The sequence below is a fragment of the Brachycentrus maculatus genome, unplaced genomic scaffold (assembly GCF_059751285.1).
Source record: "Brachycentrus maculatus isolate JH-2025_06_01 unplaced genomic scaffold, ASM5975128v1 h1tg000598l, whole genome shotgun sequence".
In the NCBI taxonomy this organism is placed as follows: domain Eukaryota; kingdom Metazoa; phylum Arthropoda; class Insecta; order Trichoptera; family Brachycentridae; genus Brachycentrus; species Brachycentrus maculatus.
Genome location: NW_028281338.1, coordinates 394,130 through 418,846, shown reverse-complemented (window position 1 = coordinate 418,846; position 24,717 = coordinate 394,130). Strand labels below are relative to the sequence as shown.

The window sequence follows — 24,717 nt, the reverse complement described above, 5'->3', positions numbered from 1 at the left end:
AGCGATTCAGGTGCCATACCGACCTATTCAGGATAATATAAGATAAATATGAGTGTTTTATTTATAAATCCTATTTTACTCCCTCGGGATTAGAACCCCAGACCCCACGCACAACGTAAAGTAACAAAACAAGAATAAAAAACGCCACGAATACAGGAAAGTTACCTAATATAAAACATGTTACCACATTATTTCGTTATTTGTTTCTGCAAAGTTACAACTCATTCTATGTTTGGAATAACCAGACGTCAACTGGCTCTGGATTCTAGGTACAGCTTATGCAACACCGCTTATCATGGCCCTACTTAGGCTTCAACTTTATCAGTTTTAAAGACTATTCCTAAATGTGAGTGGGTTTATTCTTATGCTCAAGATGCTGTATTCTTTATGTTATTTCTAGATTAGCATGAAGAAAAAAAATGTATAAATATTGACATAAAAATAAATTGAAGTATCGAAAAGACTCAAATAAGGGTATTTTTATTTTATTGGAAAAGAATTTCTTAAAAATTTCCTCCTAAAAAACCGTAATAGGTAACTTTCTTCTACTTACTGTAAATAGATAAGGGGAATCCACCACTATTTATAAACGCAATTTCTTAAGATTATTAACAGTAAAGCGAAAATATGTAGCTTTATTTCGCATATTTTCGTTTTTATTGCAAAGATTATAAATATAAAGGCTTCCATGGCAGAATATAAGACGTCGTCTAAATAAGTACACAAAATAAAAAATATAATTTAATTTATACGAAAAAGGAAAGCCTGTTTATGCAAATTAAGAAAGGCAAAAAAACGTTTGATATTCACGTTATGAGTGCTGAAATCACGGGATTAACGCAGAAGAGCACGAAGGAAGATGAATAAAATTTAGGTCCATTATTCTTAGAGAGATTCAAGATAAACATTGGGTTGTTCACTGTTTGAGATGACAAATTAAATTTTATTTATTGTTTCGGCATTAACTTTGTGGTAAGACTTGTTACAATGATTAAAGAAAACACTTGTTTTTTACCACTTGAGTTTTATTATAGACTACATGTTTCAGAAGTTAAACTTCCATCATTCAGGTCTGTATAATAACTATATTAGTTATTATACAGACCTGAATGATGGAAGTTTAACTTCTGAAACATGTAGTCTATAATAAAACTCAAGTGGTAAAAAACAAGTGTTTTCTTTAATCACAAATTATATTAATTTTGTAAGGGTTCATGGTTGTTCAGAACAAAACTTAAAATAGAGTAATGAAAATACTGATTAGATAGTGGATTTTTTCCATTAATCTGTAAAAAAAACATCGTAATTTACTGACTACATAGTAAAATCTACAAGTTTTACTATTCTAACTAAGAAATTTAAGCAATCTCCATAGACTTGTAGTGACTCTAATGCCCTCTATCATTACCATCCAAAATATAAGACTCACCCCTACCTAGACTCCATACCAAAGAATATTTTTATATATTTTTTATTTTTTATTTTATTTTAATTTTAAATTACTTTGTTTAATTTACTTTGTTTATAAAAAAAATTGTATAATGAACTCCCTCTCTAAACACAAGTATCTACTTTATTAGAGAGGTAGAAACGTTATATTTGAAATGTATTGTATATTTACCAACTATTTTGTATTATTTAAATACGTATTTTGTAAAAATAAATATATTTTGTATATAATGAGTTGTTAATTTTGTGGTATGGTAATATAACACTCTTCTTATCATTCATGGTTGACATTGTGTAATACCACTTGAAAACACTATTTCATGACTACCGGTTTCGGAATAATCATTCCGTCATCAGGTCGAATTGTTACAATTTGACTTGATAATGGAATGATTATACCGAAACCGATAGTCATGAAGTAGTGTCTTTAAGTTATATTACACAAAGTGAACGATAAATGATAAGGAGAGTGTTGTATTGAATATTTTCCATTACGTTATAAATATTTTTTCTTTATCTGATATATGACAGCAGGTTCAGGTACTTCATATAATATATAAAATATCCAAAAATTGAGGCAATATGGATGTTTAATAATGGGTAGAATGGCGAAGGTAACAGTGTATAAAGTGATCAATTAAGTTAGCCAATGCCAGGTCGAAAGTCTTGTGATTGCCCAAACTTCCATATTCCCTTCATTTAAAAAAATACTTCACCTCTTTTGTGATAAGTATATAATATATTGATTTTCGACCATTCCTTATCGATTTGTAATGACTTCTTACACGTTTTTTCATTTACATCCTAAACCAAAAGGATTTTGACGTTATAAATGACTTCGACTAAAAAAAAAGTTTTGACTATCCTAACAAATTCAACCCATCCTTATTGATTTCTAATGACTTTTCACGCGTACCATAATTGCAAACTACATCAAACTAACTTTCCTTATGAATATAAAACATGTGAAACTATCACACAATGCCAACAGATGGCGCCTGACTGATTGTTTAATTTATTTATATGTTTTAAGAAATTGAGATCGTTCAATTTATACGAAATCTATGCTCGGAAAAAGAACAAAAAAATACATTTGATTGGAATAATTAAAATGCAATTTTGTTTTAAAATCACTATAAATATTTGATTACAACTTAATTATAATGTCTACCGGTTTCGACGCTAACCGCTTCTTTATCAGGACTGATTACCCGGCCGCTTTCAAGTATTTAACATACCCGATTGTGCCAAGTTTTCCTCGGTCTTCCTCTGCTTCTTTTTCCACACTAAATTTGCCTTATAAATTTGTTCAACCGTCCTTTCCTCACTCATACGTTCCACATGTCCAAACCATCTCAACACGCCTTTCTTAATTTTATCGATTTTAATTTATACTTTCCCCATTTTAAAATGTTAAGAAGGTATGCGCGTTGCATAACGCCGAAGCGTATTGGGTAGTGTACTCAGGAACGTTACAGCCCTTTAACCTACTCCCGAAGTAGGTTGCCCTACTTACGGCGCTACTAGGAATTGTTACACAAGTCCGAGTGAGTACGGCAACACACAAGTTCCTAAAGATAAATCTGGCGCCACCCCTGGTGCTTACTTTTATCAAAATCCTGTTTAAAAATTAACATTAACAAATACAATTTATTTACAATGTTGTAAATAAATTGACTGGTCAAATTATAAGCTTAAATAAAAAATGTAATTGGTATTTTCTAGCGTTTCTCAAGTATGTGAATATAATCCAGGTTTTGGACCTCACATACAAATCAAAGAGTTTCTGCTTAGTAAAAAAAGGCTTGCCTCGTCCCACCATAGATGTCTCGCGTGAAGTCTATCGAGTTCAAAAACTGTGTATCGAGATTAATCAATATATTCAGAAATTCGGCAATTAATTCATAAAATTCGGAAAGAAATTCAGAAAATGCATTTTTTTACAAAAAATATAGACAAAATCATTTTGATAGATTAATGTCTTCAAATATCTGAATTTGTTTTAATCCAATATTTTTCGACTGTTGAATTCTAACGAATGATGCTTCGATCTGGCATGTGATTTGTTCCATACTTCATAAAATTTAGGGAAGTGTCAATGTCACATGCCCAATGGTGAATGTTACACAACGTATAATAAGATCACTTAAGCAAGCCAATGAAAGATCGTAAGCCCTGTAAATGCCTAGATTTCGACATCACCTTCTCTAAAAACTTACTAGTCTCTATTTAAATGCCAACGTAAATAAACAGTATATTTGTATGTGGTGTTGATTTCCTAAGAAGATTTCATAATAATAAAACTTGGGGTCTAAAAATTTATGTAAAAAAATATAAGAGATTGTTGATAAATAGTAAAATCACTGATAATATGAGGTATTTAATAAATTACCATCAATTTCATGGTTGAGTTATCTCGAGATATGTTAAGGAAAAATAGGTGGAGGAAAGGAATTAAAGGAACAAGGAAAATAAATGAACACAAGACAGTTTCGAATGCACATATTTGGCAAATTTATTGAATTCTATTATTGTTTCAATTTTTTAAATCGACGAACGATTCACAATAATAATAATAATAAATTTATTATCATTTTATATATATTTCATAAACACATATAAATATATACAGTATTATCGAAACAACAACATCGAATAAAGATAATAATATACTTTATTACATAATAATTTCGTTATCAGCAGATAGCCATCTCGTATCTACTGGCGGTAGATACAACATGCCAGGGGATATTCTGAGGCTGGTTAAATGTTTAAAGCCACAACTTGTAATGGTTCGGGGTAAATTCGTACAGACAAAGCGACTACCAGACTAGATGCATATTGCCCTTATAATCCCTTCCTACGCTCTTCCGCGGTAACAAGGCTCGGTGATCGTTAGACACTAAATAACTCTTCGGAAACCTATTCACTATCCGTACTCGGTAAATCTATATCTCGCGCGAATCTAATCAATTATCATTTACAATCAAGACCTTATCAATCTACTGCATCCGGCGACAGGGTCCCAACCAGTGAATCGAAAATTTTCTGCTTTAAAAAGTCGTGTTTTAAGTTGTCCCAAAAACGAGATATGCACACCAACAAAATTTCATTGAAAAATTGTTCAAATTGTATCTTGATATAAAAAAAAAATTGTGAACCTTTTTTTTAAACTTCAATATTAATGTCCCGAAATCAAACACATCTCTCCCGTAAAAAATAAAATTATGCAGTATTCTTTAATTGGCATCCAAAAAAATGTTAAAGAATTCAATAGTGAATGCTTTTTAAAAAGATATTAAAAAATTATGTGTAAAGAAAGATAATTATAAAACGATACACCCGATTTAGAAAAAATATTGATCCTACTTGGTGTTACATTTTAAAATTGTAATTAAATAATTAAATACATGAATTTTTGAGACAGTTTAAAGACAATATTACGTTTTTATTTTTATATTTGTAATCCTTACAATAAAAAAAATGTAATAATAAAACAGTGTATTTATTTTTTTCCTTCAAATGACTTAAATTGAAACATGAAAATGAAACCTAATTTATTATTCATATAAATCATATGAAACTTTCCTGACGAATGAAATATTTCCACAACTTTTTCCGCGAAATAAGTAATTTGACGTAATTATGAGGTAATAAAAGGTGAACTAGAAATTTTGAAACCGCAAAGGTTGGGAGCCGCTGGCCTAATGCACCTTACCCGAACTGTAGCGACATAACGAAAGCTCGTGTACGAACAGACCTTACAAGGTCCAGTTTTTCTATTCGAGATCTTCCTAACGCTACCCACTTTCCAGTGTTGGGATTTAGTTCTGCCAAAACTTGCGGCGAATGCGCTGGAACCCACATTCGCCGGCACACTGTGGGTTACACGACGATTTCAGGAAGACGCCAAACTCACGTTAATATCCATTCATTTTGATGAATTTGACATGTATTTAAGAAACACCATTTTTTTTGTCAAAAACCTGAATACGAACTTGGGGCTAGTATTTCATTAAGTATATGTTGTGAAGATTTTAAGTACTTAAATAATATTTTTATGTAGTAAACAAATATATATTTCAAAACAATTTATGAGGTAAATAAATTTATCTTGAAATTTACGAAATTTATGAAAGTATCATGATGCAACTGTGACAGTATTTTTCTGACAGTACATTTAAAGGTCTTAAATATACTGTCAGAAATTTAATGGAAGCTACAGGAGCTTGCACGGTATTGAATTTTTTTTCGAATACCGTGATATTTCGATAAAAATTCTGTTCAAATAAAAAATTAAATAATAGTGTGCTCTTCGAATTTGCATCACATTTAGAAAATTGTGTAAAAAATAATCTCAAAAACATTTATTTGGAGTGAAAAGAGCTTTATTGAATAAGTAAAACTTTGAAGCATGTCATAAACCAAAACAAATAATATATTATTCACAAGTAAAACTACTTTGTTATTAAAACTATTTTGTACGATGTTACAAATTTTTTCTTCCTAAAATGGTCGTCTAGCTTACTGTGCGGCAGCCTCTTTTATGAGATGAGCCTTCAAATAGAATGATGCATCGGGTATTTCTTGTACCGCTTGTATAAAATCTACAGCATTTAAAAATAACTCTGGTTTTATACAACTGACAAAGCGACCGAAATCGACACACAAGTGCTAAACAACAGTGATTAGCAATCATGTGTTCAAGAGACGGTCGCATTTGTTTTGTAGACATTTGTACTGTGAGTTTCCACCGGAAAGGAGCCGGAAGATACAGAGTGGATATAAAATAAATTATGTATATTTGTTTCATCTCTCCAGTAAAAACGGTAAATATTCCCAAGGCTTCAACAATATCAGACAATATCATAAAACGCCAATCTCAAAAATACACGATCAGTCCATAGCAATATATTATCTATCACAATTATTTAAAGATTCCAAAAAGTCCTAAAATCCAAATAGCAACTTTGTCTCGCTAAATACGTAAAATATTATTAATAAATATTGGTAAATCTATCCTCATTGTACAATAATAAGTGTGCCACGAAGTTAATGTTTTAAAAATCCACGGTATATCTAATTAGAAAATATTTATTAAAGGATGGAAATAGGATTTCGCTATCTAAATATCAAACACTATAATAAAAGTACAATATTTTAGACATTGTTATTATTTTTTAATTGCCTAGTGATATATTTGTGTGTAAGCTTAAAATTTGAATTTAAAAAAGAAGAAAACACGAACTAAAAAAAAAATTGCCTATTAAAATTTTGTTATACATTTCACGTTATTAGTCCATTTTGTAAAATAACATCGAAAAACGTGCCGTATATGGGATTTCAATATAAATAATGATTTTTTTATTACTATTTACAAACACTTTTAATTCAGAAATATTTTTATCAAAAAATGTAATAATAAAATTATTTTAATCATTAAGGACACATCTCATAACATATGAACATATTACAATCTAATAATAATTAGATTTTAAATGTCTTATTTTAAATATTTTACAATGAATAGAATTCTCAAACAATGTAATAATTTTTTCGTCAGTAAATATAAATTCATAAGATTTATTTTTATGGCTCTGGCAGTGTTTATATATGTAAAATAATTTATTTTAATAGATTTCATATTTTTACCTATTCGATGAATTTCCCCTTACCTTTGATTATTGTAATGTATTTTATTTTTAAATCAAAATAACTGGTCAAATTATAAGCTACCAAATTAAAAATCATGTTTTCAGGAGTATGTGAAAATAGTCCGGGTTCGGATATTTCATACAAAAAAGGGTCTCTACTGAATAAAAGCTTTATCAATCCAACATAGATGGCTGTTGTGAACTCATGTGTACTGTTTCACAAGATACCTAGGAGTTCCAAAAAATTAGAGTAGTGTGTCTCTGTCAATCACGGGTGGAATACTAAATGTTGCACGAGTGTAAAGTAATCACCTAATCAGCCTATGACAGGTCATAAGCCCTGTAATTACCCATGATTCCATATTCTTCTTCATCTATGTTGAGATTAATTTACATCAAAAAGTAAATTAAAATACAAAAACAACAATGATATTTTTTTATACACTGAATTGATTTTAATGCAAGGAAATCCAATACGTCATTTTTTATTATTTTATTTTAGTATGCTGATAAAAGTTTTTTATGTAAAATCGCGTAAAACGTATCTACCGTGCAGATTGAAAGTTCATTATATGCTAATTTCTTTAAAAAAATACCTCAATGTGCCAATTTAACGATATAAATCTTTTGATATCATTGTTCCTTTAAATTATCGCTTTTCTTATTTTTCATAGTGCTTTAAAAATTACACCTTTTTTGAAGATATTTCGTAAAATTTGGCACAATGGGAATATTTTTCTTCAAAAGAAAATAGGGAACGGGATTTGATAAACACATTATTACTCCAATAGTGAGGAATATATGAAAACATTTTACCCACATTTTGTATGCCAGTCTAGGTTATATATTATGGTAACGTGGAACACACTCATTTTAAATTAAGGAAACGAGTAATAATTTCAGATAAGACATGATTTGAATAAAATGTATAAAATATAAAAGAAAATCCCAATATACGACACGTTTTATAAATATAAAATAAATTCTGATATTATCACTATGAATATTTATTACCTTCAAAAAATCTCATTTATCGAAATGTGACCTACGCCTAGTAATTGAGGAACTCAGACGAACGTTTTAAATATTAAAATCTAAACTAAACAATTATCAACGTTCGATTAAATTCTAAATGCTTATTATAAAATTATGTAACAGTTGATTTAAAATAAAATCATTCGATCGAATAAAACCACGCCGGAGATATCAATAATTTAGAATAAATATATCGACATTACAAAATGGTTAGTGACCAGTCGACAATGACCCAGTAAAAGTAAGTCGTATCACTAATAAGCACACATCGAGACATTTATAAAATATCTAGTTTTTGACCCGAAGCCATTTAGATTCGCACATATTCTAGTGACGTATGTTGAGAATGGAATATGCAGTAAGAAGGGAGTACACTTACAAATCAACGAATGATTGATTAAATAAAAATAGTCATTAACTAAAAATCGTATTTATTTAAAAATCTTTACAAACTAAAATTTTATTGTTTGTTTCTTAAAATCTTAAATAATCTTAAGTTATTTACTGATTTCTTTGGACATTAGAATTTAGACAACGTCTATTTCGAATGCACGCATGTTTTAACAGTGTGGACAGGTAAAAATATGCTATTCTTAAAAAAAAGCTTGAGAGCAATAGCAGCGTCATCTGTTGAATGTAACATTTACACACGCAATACTAAACACGCTCATGGCAGACAGCGTGTTTCTTGACAGTGGCTCAAATATTGTATACCCACAAGCATTTTGAAATTAATTCTATTAGAAACGTACGATATTATTTCTTTCCCATTGCCACGGCAAGGTGTGGCGAAGAATAGCTTGTTTCCAATCAAATTCAAATAAAGTTTTACTTAGTAAATACCACTATTTCGAAATAGTGGTATTTACTAAGTAAAACTTTATTTAAAAATACACAGGTTATACCACAAAGTGACTGCCGAATAAATTAATGAAATATTAAAATGCTTGAAAAACCGATCACAATGCATAAGTGCGCTTGTGATTCTTCCGAAACCATTTAGTTTTGATAACGGTTACGGAGGGATGGAAATACAATATCAAATATAGACTGGAGTTAGGGAATTCGGTAATAGAGGTAATCTGGAAGTCCCAAATTACCAAACTTTACCGTACACTAAATTACAGAAATTCTAAGTCTATAAATTTGCTTGAATTATTTCATATAAAGTTAAAATTGTTAAGAATTGGATATACTAAAAAAGGCATCGAACAAAATGTTAAGATGAAAAAAAAAACGATATTTTGAATAAAAAAAAATATTGTTTGAAATTGTACTCCCCTGTTAAGCGTGTTAGTATTTGGAGCACGTTGTGTAATATAATAAATGATTTAAATATGTAACAACGCACTGACCATAAAAGTAACAACAGATTCATGAATTGTGTAATATATTAAGATCACTATTGAATGTATGTATATGTAAAATTATTATGCAAAAATCAACGTCGAAAGTTACTCGGAACATATAATAAAGAAAAAAGTGGTAAAATACCACAAAGTGACTCCAAATACGGATTTTGAAATGAAATAGAAATCAATTTATGGTAATGTTGAAACGCTAAGTTTCAACAACAAAATATAATTATATAAGGACGGTGTGACGTATCGCTCATATACAAAATCTATTTTTCTTATATTTTATCGTACATTCTAAGACCTACGCACATTTCGAGATTCTTTTGGAAAATCAAAATGGGTCGAATTTTTCAATATCAAATTGTGGGATAAAAACGATAATTCCTTTAAATGTTAAAAACAAGCAAGACAACGTCAAAATACATCAATTTGAAATCATATAAAAAAACAAATGGATTAAAAAAATTAATTGAATATGATTGAGTATAATTTATTGATAAATAATGAACATAATAAAAATTTTATAATCATTTTATTTTAAAAAAAAATACAGACAAATAAGGGAAATATACAACTATCAATATTTATGTTGCACGAAAAGCAGATAATTCGTAACGTCATATTGTGTGACGACATTACGCGTCTTAAATGCTTCACTGTTACCGCGGAGATTGCGGTAACTGTTCAAAGTATTTTGTTCAAGGAGCGGGGAAGTAACGGGAATGGAAATTTAAATGTATTGGTTTAAACAGTAATGAATTAAATTTATGCTACAAATGTATAATGTTACTAACATAAATCTCGATTTCATGAATGATATTCTAACGTGGTCTTGCATTGTGGGATTTAATATTGATCTGGTTCTAAATCGATTCTAAGGTCGAAGTGTACCGCATGGTATTTATCTGGGTCCTTTGATATTATATTAACTGAGAAATTCCAGGTCAATATATGAATGAGTTTATTTTCTCAGATTCATTGGCAATCAAATAAACTATCTCCAAACACACGCATTTCTAATATTTGTAACAGCGCAGATAATTATTTAACTATTAACACATGAATGCTTGACTAGACACATTTAGCCAATTCGTACATCGAATAAGTGTAATAACATTATTAATTCGAGATTAGAGATGCATTAACATTAATTTATCGAACGATATAACAAGTTTTTATTTACAATCATCAACCATAACACTTTCATCTCACATAAAATCATCTAGTAACAAAAACAACATCTTAGCAGTACACAGCGTCACAAAATAATTAATACCTATAACTAAAATAAAAGGATTGTATTTAAATGTATAACTTAATTATACGGCGAAGCGTACAACGTACACAAGATTGATCAGTTTGTAGTAAAAATTATTTGTTAAAAGAGAATACAAAACATGACACCTTGATGATACAATTTACTGTTATTTTAACGTCGTTGATGATTGATTGAAGTTACAAATAGCACAAGGTGAGACTGTAGCTAGTGCTTCCGTATTGAACAGGGTAAAGGTTCTTCTTTCTTGCTAGATATAGATATCGACAGGTAAAGCCGATGCCGATCTATGTATGTTAACAAATCGGGATAATGAATGGAATTGCGAGGACCTTTAGTCCAATACAGAAGCAACATAAGCGAGAGGAAGACTATAGATCTCCGCTCCACTTGCACATCAGACAACAGGCGGATAGAAATGATAACATGGAATGCTGCATTTATTTTTGTCCAAGCATGGACCGTTACACTGCTCTCTCAAAAGGTAAGGAATAATCCATTTCTAATCGAGTTCATTACACATTCTCTCAAATTACTATACACATTTTATAAGTTCACAAACTTAAATGTATCCACTGTTGACACGCGCTTATTATAAGCGACACGCAGGGAACGTGATTAGAGAGCATCTCTTCTTTATGAGGTGACGATTATTTGCTTTGTTTCATCGCCAACCGCGTCCGCCGCTCCATCGTTCGGTACAAAATGAAATCGCACAAACTCAAAGAAAGGAAATCGGATAGGCGATGCGTGAGGAACGAAGTACGATCGTGTAAATAGTGCGTCTGGCGACTTAGATTCAGGTTTCGTTAAAAGGAAGAATCGATCAGTCTTGAGAACCCTGAGATTAAGAGGTTGAACGGTTGGTAACGGAGGATGTGCGTTCTCGCAGTCAAATTGAATTGTACGCATGACGAAACGAGAAAAAAGACACGTATAAATTTGAAAAGGTAAAATATCAGTTCAGATTTAGTTCAACAGAACTTGAAAAGGTGGATTTAAAAAATCGAGGTTTGATAATCCACAAATAGTGGCATTTTTATTAGAATTCTAAATACGCACTCCGAAATCGACAGAAGGGAAAGATTTTCACGAGAAAGTGGTATTCAAGAATTTGGGAATAAATATTTGGCGATTTTTTGTATCGTATGTACGAGGGCGGGGGCGGCAGTTCATGGGCGCGCCTTGGGGCGGCTCTGCACCAGGCAGATGTATCCAGCACTCACGTCGCATCCGCTCACGAGCAGGTTCATGAGCACGCTGCTCGCCGGCGGCGGCGGCGCCGGAGCGGGCGGCGGCGGAGCGGCGGCCGCGCGGCGCGAGCCCCGCGCCCTCTTAGCGCTCCCGCCGCCCGCGGGGCTCAGGGGGCCGCGCTTGGTGCCGCCCTTCTCCCCCCCTCGGTCTCCACTCTTGTCACGCCTGACTTCTCCTCCCCTATCCCCGCCGCCGCGATCCGGTTGCTTCTTCACCGTCAACTCCGGCGGTTCCGATCTCCAACAGTCGAGACCTAGAAGAACGATCGATCACTGTAACTTCGAAGACAGGTTGAAATATTCAATATTTAAATTATGGACTTATGCAAAACCACTCACTTTTATCAACATCGCTTAGGTTACTAATGGCGTCGTCGTTGAGACTATCTTTGAGATGGTCGTCCGCTCGACTGGAGAGCAGTCGCTCCAGGTTGGAGTGCGGGGGTGTGAGGGACGGAGCGGGCGGCGGGAGGGGTTGGTGCAGCGTCAGGTGCTCGGGCAGAGCGCCCCACATGAGGCGCGCGTCCTGCGGCCCGCCCAGCAGGAGCTGCTCGGCGCCCAGCCCGTAGGCGGCCGGACCCGTCAGCTCCTCTTCACCCAGCGACCCGCACGGACTGCACAGCGAGGGCAGACTCCCAACATCCGGGCTCTGAACAACAAGAAAAAAAAAGACAAATCAAAATGACGTAAAAAAATATTGTTTCATAAATCAGTTGAAATTATTATAAAATTAGAATATGTATTCTTCTTCCTGGCTACATCTCAACTTATCGTCTTGGGACTGCTGGGGTCAGCTCTCCTTGTCCTCAGATTGTAGGTCCTTTTGTCATGGACAACGTCACCTAGACCATGTCTTCGAAGCATGTGCTCTCGGTCTAAAATTAAAAGAATATGTGATATAAAAATATTAAATTACCTTTGAAATTGAGGGTGACAGCATCAGGGGAGATTGGCTCATGTCACTGAGCGGCGACGAGTCCACGCCATCTCTGTAGGAGATGAAGGGATCCGCCATATGCCTCGGCTGGTGATGGGATACTTCTGGCGGGTCCAGTTCCCCGAACTCCTCGGGCAGGAGGCTGCAGTAGTTCTCCCCCAAGATGAAGTCGTCGAACATGGCGAAAGGATTGTCTTCCAAGGGAATACATACATCTCCCGCAGTTGGAGCCAAATGGGTCAGATCTTCCGGTTCTTCCTTCAACACTGTAATATAAAACGACAGTTTTTTAAAAAATCCATAATAATATATCCATCACCGATTGCTTTGGGATTTTGACATAACTTTGCATTCGAATACCTGCGTGTTTTAAAATGCAACTGTGACTCATTAAATTGTGTTTTTAAGGCAATGGCAGCGCCATCTATTGAACGCAACAGCAAAACACACCCAATACTAAAAATTGATGATAGGGGCAACGTGCTTCTTGACAGCTGCTGTCATTTGGAATTTTCAATATATAAGATTGTGTTATTATTTCAGAGATTTTTAAAGTATTTTTATTGCTTCAAAATCACCGTGAACTTTGAAATGTGTGCTATCTATTTTCTTGCTTTTCTATAAACCAGATTGAGCCACAGTAGCACGCGGGTGCAGCTAGTTGATAATAAAATTGATATTGGCTTACATATGAATCTCGGTAAAATTTCAAATAGTGACACTAAACTATGAGAGTCCAACTCATGTGCAAGTAATTTAGAAATCAAAGAGGGAAGTGTATCCATTTCCTACGAAGCATTTATCCACTTAACGGTTCATATGAAGATCGTTGCACCAATCAGCATCATGTATCTTTGATGTCACTTGGAACAATAAATTTTATGAATTAAACGGTATGGGGCGTGATATTACTTAATAATTTACTTCACTCCCATTCAACGCGATCTAGTTGTGATTTGAGTAATTTAGTATGATTTTTTTAAAGATCAAATAATTCAGCTAATGTCTTAGTCACTAAGTGAATGTCGCCGGTGTTTTGTTAGAAGATGGTATTAACCAAAGCTCAAATATATCGAGTAAATAGGATATTTGCTTCACACGAGTCTAAAAAAACACTTTCGTTAGAACTACGAGTATGTACATTCGAGCCAACTTTGGCAAATGCTAGATCAGCTGAATGTAGAAAATATGTGTATTAGTAAAAATTATTTTAAAAAAATCACCCCTCGTACTCGTATAAAATATTTAAGGAAAAACAATCGTACCTTCAAGAAAAAAGAGTTTGAACGGAGCTAGAGAGAGCTAAAATAATCATACTTTCATAAATTGATTCGGCAGCACTTTGTGGTAACATCTTTACATTTTTTTTTAATTTCACTTGGTAAATACCACTATTTCCTAAAATCTCTTGTGATACGTGTTTGGATACATTAAGCATCAAAATCACCATTTATTGAACATCTACATGTATTTTTCAATATCTATTATGATACATGTTTCGGTGTTTTCAGCATCAATATCAAACACCGTATTTTAACGTTTATTTCTTAATATCCAATGCGACAAATGTTTCTATGCACTATGCATCAATGCGGTTCTTGAAAATGATGCTGAATGCATCGTAAAGAAATGCGTGTTACGATTGATTTTAAGAAATAGCGGTATTTACCAAGTGAAAATTGAATGATAAATAAATTATACTCACTGGTGAGGCCCGGTTCCTCCTCGGAGAACATCAAGAATCCCTTATTCATATCTTCAGTTCTCGGAGCGAAGATCTTGGCGGTGGCGGGCTGAGGCCTAGCGGCAACCGGCGGCAGCGGCCGCACGGTGGCCAGCGGCTTGTCTGCGGCCGAGGGGGCGCACAGGGCCGGTCTCACTGCGGCCGGGGGGGCGCACAGCGCCGGTCTCACTGCGGCCGGGGGGGCGCACAGTGCCGGTCTCACTGCGGCCAGAGGGGCGCACGGGGCCGGCTTCACTGCGGCCGGGGGGGCGCACGGGGCCGGCTTCACTGCGGCCGGAGCGGCTCGGGGCGGCGCCGCCGGCGGCACGGAGGCGGCGGCTCGCGCCTGGCTGCTCGACAGGATCTCATCTCTGCACTCGACGCCGCTGCGGACAAAAGGACAAACGCGATCCTGTACAATCTGCCTGCAACGGCTACGTGGCCGAATAGAGACCTACTAACACGTGGAAGATGATTTTTTATCTTAAGTGTACTTTTGGTAAGATTTGAGATGGTTTAAGCATACACGACGACTGATAATGCCGGAGAGAAAAAGTAGTATCCAAGTAAGTACCGTGTCTAGTCGAGTCTCCGAGGAAAATCTCTTCAAAGTTTTTGCAGTACAGCGCCATCTTTGTGGAACATCGAAACAAAAATACGCCAAAATGAAGAATATATATAAAGTATATATTTATATGATACAATTCTGAGATATTCCCCGCGGGAGCATTCCAACAGACGCGTCACAAACTCAAAAGAAACTATACAAACTACTTGATCAAGTTAGGAAAAGGATATATAGAGAAATTTAGTCTGTGGCAACTTCAATATTAAAAAAATTCTCATGTTGTAGAAATTTCACAAATAACTATGCACATTTTCTTGGTTATTTTAACAAAACTGTATTACCTTGAATGGACACAAGTAATTTGGAAGTAAACCAGCAAAAAAAATGGATAACATTCAGCAACATTAATCGAGTCCGTGTTTTGGATAGAAATTTATTTATACCGTCAAGTGTGATGTATTGAAACTTCGTCCCATAGATATTGGTATTTTAAAATAATTGTAAAAATAACTGATTGATGTTTACAAAAATAACTAGATGATGTCGTCAAAAAGACTGTGAAAATAATCTGACAAGGAAAGGAAGTCGGCCCAGATATTCAAAGCATCATTTTATGGATAATGTATGCGGAAGACTTTATGGAAAACGCACAAATTGGATGCCGTAACAAAAGACAATCCCCCATACGAATCACACAAAAAAACAACATTATACACCCATCATTTTGGCTAAGAATAAAATTTGACTAGAATAAATTCACGTATGTTGATGTTCAAAATTTTAGACCGAAAAAATATTTTATTTTTAAAGGGAAGTATATTAATTTTGGGAGACTGGATGGGAAATGAAATGGTGCTTATATAATTATTTGGGGTTACGTCTAGGAATACTTAACATAAAATTCAATTTCAAAATGGTTTCGTGGAAAATATTTTTAGTACGGGAATTAAGGCTTTGTTACGCTTTCAGAATAAATAAACTACCTACATCAAATAAGAATTCAGGGTCCAGAGATTTCCATCCATTGTTTAATAAAACCCTCAATTGAACAAATTAGATATTTAGATTTACATTACCTGTTCAGTAAAATGTATAATTCAAGTGATATTATTAATAATTTGTATGTATTCGTAAACATAACATGAATTCCAACATACAAAGCATTTATATAGGACCACCTTTGAGTTTATTAATGATAACACTAGTTTTGAGAACTAGATAATTTAATTTTTTTATTTTTACATCTATGTAGTTCTCGAAACAAGCAACCATCGACGGACACTGTTCTTGAAGTGATCATGTCTTTAAGAACAGTGTCCGTCGATGGTTGCTTCTCGTTGGAAGGGACAAGGTAGGAAGTTAATTAATTAAATTCCAGGTGTAATATTAGTGATTATCCTCATTGTGCAACCTTTCTATTGTAAATTTTTATTGTATCTTGTATTGTATAAAATCTAGTAATTAAAACAATTTCTTTATTGTATTGACATTTAAGTATTTCGGCCCAATACAGGCTGTGCCTAAAGAGCCGTAATACATATAATTAATATAATGTAAAAAAAAGGTCAGCACACTCGGCTACAGTTCTAGAGGTCCCGGGTTCGATTCCCAGGGGGGTTAAATAAATTTTAGTGATTTTTTCACTCTAATATGTATTCCATATTACCCTGGAGTGGTACCTGAAGCGGAGGGCTGATCGCCTTTCCTTCATGTGCTAACGATCAAGATAACACTGCGTTTATATGATGCAGTGCCCAATGCATCATTGGGGTGCGGATAAGGGTTTGAATGAATGAATGAAAACAAATGTATCTTTGTACCTATAATAAATAAAATATTTACAAAAATAAACTCAAAAGTGGTATTATACAACTGTTCTATCAATAAATACAAATCATCGTGTTATTCCACAAAGTTAATGCCAAATTAATTTATAATATAAAACAGATTAGATTATTATTTTTTTTTAAAGGAAGCTAGATATATATATATATATATATATATATATATATATATATATATATATATATATATATATATATATATATATATATATATATATATATGTAAATATATATATATATATATATATATACATATTTTTAATTTATTGCTAAATACAATATATTGATGAAACTTTAACACCCACTTAGTTGATTAAAATAAGAATGTGTGAAAATTGAGAACCGAATAAGCTATCAATTTATTGGATATCGGCTTTTTGTCATGATTGTCGAGCAAGTATAAAGTGTAACTTTAGATAGAGATATTATGTGGAAAGGGATCAGATGACTACAAGCCGAGAGTTATAATTCCACGGAACTGAAAATGTACGTAATCAGCGTGACACGTGTCAATATGATCAATACTCGAGTAAAATTACAGGCGTTTTAACCTTCGTTTAGTCGCGTAGCAATCTTCGACGCGGATCAATGGATGTCTCGGGATATCACAGATAATATGCTGGTGTTTTACTGGATATTGGATGATTTATTAAAATCTTGTGAAAACACAAATAAAAGTGAAAAATATTTTTTTATTTAAATAGTTTACCAACAATTATAATACTCGATGATCACTTCGAAATGAGATTATTTAGGTGAGCAAAACAAGCACTTGTGCGAACAATATTGCGACTACCTATTCTCGTATAACGCTTTAAAGCACCACATTTTGATAAAATTCTGATAGAAGTCCTATTATTTATTAAAATGATTCCCTACGTTTTAGTATCAGCTTGCAAGAATTAATACCATTTCTGACCGTCATTTGCACACAATGGTGCATAGGGCTTTGCATGAAATTGACGCAATGTTAAATTGATCGTTTATTATATGAAGGCGAAGTGATCACTTCAGCGTTTCAGGCACCAGTCGTGTAAATATAAAATGAATATAATGTTTTATTTTATTTATTTAAACCCTCTGGTAATCGAACCCGAGACCTCTAGCATGGTAGCCAAATGTACTAATCATTATACGCGATGACGGCAGACGAATACGATGGATTAGTACCTTTCTTTTAATATTGAAATGCTACACCCTTCAACGTTTTCGAGCGAACAAAAGGTGAAAATAATATACATTAGCGACATAAAAACGAAAAAAAATCGTCCGGTTTATCGTCTGTTCCAATTAAGCAAATTAATCCCTTTGATGACATGCGATTTTCCACAGATTTTATCAACATAAAGTAATATGACGGGATTTCATTTAAATCTAAAGCAAGGAACAGTTACGCACCTAGATTATCAATAAACATTAATATGAAAGTAAAGACATATTAATGTACTATTATCTAATCTGAAACATTAATGTAAACATCAAGGCACGATAGCTACAAGGGATTATCTGGAAACATGTTATTAATGGATTTAAATGGAAATTGAGAAAGAGACTTTAGTAATCGTATAATGCAACCAAATAAATAAGAAGGATTTTTCAAAAAAAAATATATCGAATTGTCAGTGCAACGTTCAAACAATAAAATTTGTATATGACAATATCGACTTTTGATAGTTAACGTAATATGACATATTTTGCATTTGAAAATTAAGAGGTCCTGTATGTATAATAATAGCATAAATTGGAAAAATGCAGAGGCTTAAGCGTGAGCTTTATCTAATAAATAAACAAATAAAGTTTCTTGAATGTTTTTCGCAGATACTTAGCGGCACATTTTTTAATATCTTTATAAAATTTATTAACTTTGTTTTCACCACTTTTTTTAGTCATGCAATTCAACCTACCGGTTTCAACAAGACATTGTCATCATCAGGGTTTATTTTAAATCAAAAACATTAAAAACATCAAAATACTCCCACCAAAAACTTCCACACACTCCATAACATTTAGGATTTTTATGGAGTGTGTGGAAGTTTTTGGTGAGAGTATTTGGATGTTTTAATGTTTTTGATTTAAAATAAACCATGATGATGACAATGTATTGTTGAAACCGGTAGGTTGAATTGCATCAATAACAAAAGTGGTGAAAACAAAGTTAATTAATTTTATAAAGATAAATAAAGAAAGACCTAAATACATAATTATATATATATATATATATATATATATATATATATATATATATATATATATATATATATAAATACATATATATATACATATATATATATATATATATATATCTATATATATATATATATATATATATATATATATATATATATATATATATATATATATATATACATATATTTTTTTTTTCACTGTCATATTTATTCAATATTACTCTGGACTGGTACCTGAAGCGGAGGGCTGATCACCTTTCCTTCATGTGTAAACGATCAAGATAACACTGCGTTTATATGACGCAGTGCCCTATGCACCATTGGGGTGCTGATAAGGGTTTTATTATTATATTATATATGTATATATATATATATATATATATATATATATATATATATATATATACATATAAAATTTAAGTTTGTATAAGATAGCATGCGTTTTGATTGCAAAATATGCGAAAACGTATGACGTAAAGTATAATAAAGTTTTTACGTTTATTTGTGCCCGTGGTCATGAGTTCATTAAAGAAGAAGGTGATCGTTAATAGAACAACTACCATAGAATTATCCCATGATTTTATATTTAGTGTTACAAGACACATTGAAATGGCCCGGGCAGGTTCAATTGAAGTAAATTGGGCATTACTACCTCATTTAGGGTACCGCGAAATGGTACGCAGTAAAGTTTAACTAGGCGTTCGACAATCAGAATAATTTATCCTCAATGCGAGAGCGTAAATCCAGCCAGATGGTATAAAATGTTACTTTAAAGAATTAACGAACCAGAAATCGAAAGGGACATTAATACCGCTCTGGCCGTGTCAGAAAAATGAAAACACAGGGCCAACAACTTTGGCCTTATGATATAAATACGGTAAAATTATCTTGGTCCTTTGATAGTTTCAACATTTTTGTATCGTAGTGAAAGACATTTTTTTTAAACCCTCATCCGCACCCGATGGTGCATAGGGTACTGCATCATATAAACGCAATGTTATCTTGATCATCAACACATGAAGGAAATGTGATCAACCCTCCGCTTCAGGTACCAGTCCAGGGTAGTGTTGAATAAATATTTTAAAGTGAAAAAATCACTTTTATTATATTTATTAGACCCCCCTCTGGGAATCGAACCCAGAATATATATATAAATTAGAATTAAATTTAGAATTAATATTTAAATGAAAGTAAAACACCAATAAATATAATAAAGAGTAGAATCATACAACTCTTCTCAATTATTGTATAAGCTATTACAAATTTCAATAAAACACAAATTCCGCCAAGTACATTGCGCTTATTTATCGTCAGTAATACCGAGTAAAATACAAAAAAAAAGTAGATCGTTTGAAACGTGGCAACGCTAATGTTCAATTTCCACCACTGTGCGGTTTTGTTTATTCTTGCGAGTTCCGCCGGGATATCATTTAAAACAAAACGAGATGAATAATGGAACATACTCGAGCTGAATAAAACATAAGGGTGTAAAGTAGGGGTAGGTATATCGGTGAAAGATATCAGAGGGAATTTTAGCTAATTAGTTGGTTTATGAAATTGTACGAGTTAATTTCGGGATAAGGGTTGGTACGTAAATAAAATGGGCGGGCAGAGATTGTGTTTTTTCAAGGATGCGAAGCGTGCCAGATATTATATTTTTAATGTAAGAAAAATATATGTACAACAAATACTGTATGATTCAAAATTGGTTTTATTTGCAAAGTAAATACATAACCTTACTTTGATTTTACGAAATAATAAATAATAGAAGAATTCTGAATATAAATATATGAGCTGTGTTAGCAAAATGATGAAATATGGGTTATAGAGGAATTGATTTGAAACATTTTAGTAAAATTGTTTCGTCAAAAAGGGCTGAAATAATGAACTAGCTATAATGCCGTTTCCCCGCAGGGGTAAGCAGTGCAAATAGAAGTCCACACAACCTGTCTTTGCAAACAATCATCGCTCTCTTCCACATTCATGCATCTCCTCATACTTCTGACCTGACCACTATCAAGTATTTGAATTATTTGATGATGCCAAGTTTTCTCGGTCTTCCTTTGTTCATAATTCCATCTGCATTCGTTTGTTTTACTGTTCTTTCTTCACTCATTCGTTCCACACGTCGAAACCATATCAACACACCTTTATTAATTTTACCGATAATGCTTATCTCAGCTTTGCGTTCTTTCTTTATATCGCCATTCTAGCATCTATCATACATCGTTCAGGTGCATATTCGCCTGAGAGATTGCATTTCGACTGCATTCCGTCTAATTTTATCCTCAATTTTCCAACTCCACGCTTCACTTCCATACTTATGAAATCATAATAATTAGTCGCTTTTAACAATGTTCACAGAAATAGTATGAAATTGTAGTATTTTTGTGAATAGTAAAAACACAAATATATCTAATTTAAATCGAATAAAAAAAGGGATTGTCGTATATCGCTTAGTCAGATAAGTCCCATTGTTTGCAATTACATACGGTATAATTCGGTTTACTAATATTTCCTCTGCATTCTGTGCTGTCCACTGTGACGGGCTAGTATTCCATTGTCATAGATGCCAACAAAATCCAACCATTATGTAATAATATCTCGCGTTGAAACGTGTATGCGTTTCGTGTGCGGTGTGAATGTGTGTACGAGCGACGAATGCGTGCATCGAGTGTGACAATACGATGCACTCCCGCCGAGAGCCCGTAGTACTATGACTGTTACAAGCGAGTCTATTTGCAACGAAGCAAGGCGTTTTGAATTGACCTATGAGCGATTCATGCGCGCCTGGTAGCGATAAGGAAAATTCCGTCGATTCAATGCGATTTCAAGTGCTATACCCGGCACGTTGCTGTGGCTCAGTCTGGTTAAATAAGAAATAAAGAAACAAAAATGCACACATTTCAAATATGATTCATTCAACAATGCTTGTGAGGCAATGACAATATTAAAAATCGAACCATGATATAGAAAACTTTGTAAGCACCTGTCAAGAAGTACGCTGTTTAATATCGGGTGTGTTGCTGTAAAACAAGCTGCTTTGTAAATAACATGGTTTTATCTATTTTTGCCATAGGGAAAAACGCCCGTCACAGGAGTAGGTATCATATATAAAAATACGCAGGTATTTGAATGCAAAAATGACGAAATATTAAAGAAATCGATGAATAACTTATGGAGATTTTAGATTTTTCAACAAACAAACAATCACATTTTTATTTACCATATAAGGTAAGTGTCTATAATACTGACCTAGTTTTTGTCTTAAGCCGGTCCATATTTTTAAAATATTTATTTAATATTAAAACGGCTTGATAATTTTTTAAATTTATTTTTATTTTTTAATGGGATGGTTTTATCCTTACAAAGTTAAAAAAATAATAGTCAAAAGTCAAGTGCATATATTAAAATCCACGCAATAAACAGTTAAAGGCTTTGTATTCAATACTAACCTATTCGAAATGGATTATTTCATAATACTGACCGCTGTTGCCCCTATTACTGACTATGAGTGAAAAAGACAACTCAATTCATATTTTAATATATTTTACCATATGTAAACTGGAGTAAGATATAAGTATTTGTAATGGAAATAAATGTAAAAGTAAGTACTTATGTGACTATTTATTATTTATTAAAAAAAAAACATATTGGTTAAACATAATGTATTGTTAATGTATTTTTTTAAGCTCTCTATAAATAAGTAATTCTGGAATGGAATAATTTCCTCTAGCATTTAGTCACACCGGTTCTGGAATTGTTTTTATGATTCCTTCTGAAGTATACTATATAGTATCCTGTTTTTCTGGCACTTCCAGTTCAGGCATACCATGACCTTGATCAAAGCGGAACCATCCTTTTTGGGATTTATTACAATTCCTAAAAAATTCCCCTTCCTACTTTACAATACAGGACTCATTTTATTTTAGTTTTTACGAGGAAGATTTTTTGAAGACCCTTGGTGATTTTCAGTTTTTTTTTCTTCTTTTCTGCCACTTTATCTTCTGGCACACAGAGACTGCTTAATCTTTCCTGTCCAGAGTAAAAAAAAACAATCCGCGGGTTCCGAAGGGGGTACTGGCAATACCCCAAGTAAAATGCTAAAAATACAGGTTTTTCACAAATTCGACTAATGTCAAAATGTTTATCATGCTATTTTTATTCTATTTTTTCCATTTAAATTTGAATTTTCTGCAATAAACAATAATTTTCAAAAAAAACATAGTTGTGAAGAAGTTCTCTGCGGAAATGACATTCAATTCCGCCCAATGTTTAAGCATCACTGGACACTAGGCGCTTCGGCCGGAAACGATGCAAGCGAGAGGGGGTGAGGAGAGAAAGAGAGAGAGAGAAGCATACTACTCGGTACATACTAGCGGGTTTCTAATTTGTCGTATATTATGGTGAAAAAAAAAACAAAGAATGGTAAAAAAATCAGATAGCGAGAAGCAATACAAAAATGACATTAACTCCTTTTCTGAAATAGTATGTGTTTATAATACTGATCTAGATTCGTTTCTATTACTGACCGCTGAAACTATTTATTATAATTATAAAACCAAGCAAAAATATATAGGTCAGAATTAGGCCCCCATAATCCAAAAACTGTATGCTATCCAAAGCACGCAAGAAATTTACGTATTTAAGAATTTTCACAAATTTATGTAAACTTTAAAAATGCTCTCGTCTTACTCATTACTGACCTATAGGTCAGTAAAGGAAACTAATGAAATTTCGGGTGAATGTAATACTGACAACTTTTATTTTATAAATGTATTGTATTAATCATATGGTTATTTCACAAATACTTTGTTTTTTGTAAATTCAATACACTAAACTAACTAACACATATAAAATATTAGTAAATATCAATCATATAAAAATAATACACCTTTAAAATAAAACTTGAAAGATTAGGCTTGTCTGTTAAGGATTTTCCGTGTGCGCGCGCTACTTGCCAGATGTCCAAACTTTAACTGATATTTCAAATATGAAAAATCAAAATATTGACTGTAAAACATTGTCATCACATAACACAAGCATGGCTGCAGTGTTGGTAATATTAAAAATTAGTAATAATTGAACCAGTGTCTTATTATCTGTTGTTTCTTTGAAATAGGTCAGCAATAGGGGCTAGGTCAGTTTTATAGACACTTACCTTATACCATACATACATAAAATTTACATAAACGGGGAGAAAATCTTAGATAAACAGAATCCGTCAGTAAATTCATATACATTTAATAATGATCAAGTATGTGTTACTTGTCCGCCTCCGTAGTGTAATGGTCAGCATGCTCGCCTACCGTTCTGGAGGTCCCGGGTTCGATTCCCAGTGGGGTTTAATAAATACAAGTGATTTTTTCACTAATTTATTCAATATTACACTGGACTGGTACCTGAAGTGGAGGGCTGATCACCTTTCCTTCAT

At 33.0% G+C, this 24,717-nt stretch overlaps 1 protein-coding gene across 1 annotated transcript in view; it reads right to left on the bottom strand.

Annotated features, from left to right (window-relative positions):
• sima (HIF-1 transcription factor component sima) overlaps nucleotides 1–24,717 on the bottom strand; it is a 310,255-nt gene that overhangs the window by 7,952 nt on the left and 277,586 nt on the right. The window contains exons 8-11 of the mRNA XM_088273719.1: nucleotides 14,668–15,071; nucleotides 12,942–13,228; nucleotides 12,365–12,674; nucleotides 11,999–12,279 (exon numbers count right to left, since the gene is read on the bottom strand). Coding sequence (XP_088129845.1) covers nucleotides 11,999–12,279; nucleotides 12,365–12,674; nucleotides 12,942–13,228; nucleotides 14,668–15,071 — 1,282 coding nt within the window. The remainder of the gene's footprint in view (nucleotides 1–11,998; nucleotides 12,280–12,364; nucleotides 12,675–12,941; nucleotides 13,229–14,667; nucleotides 15,072–24,717) is intronic.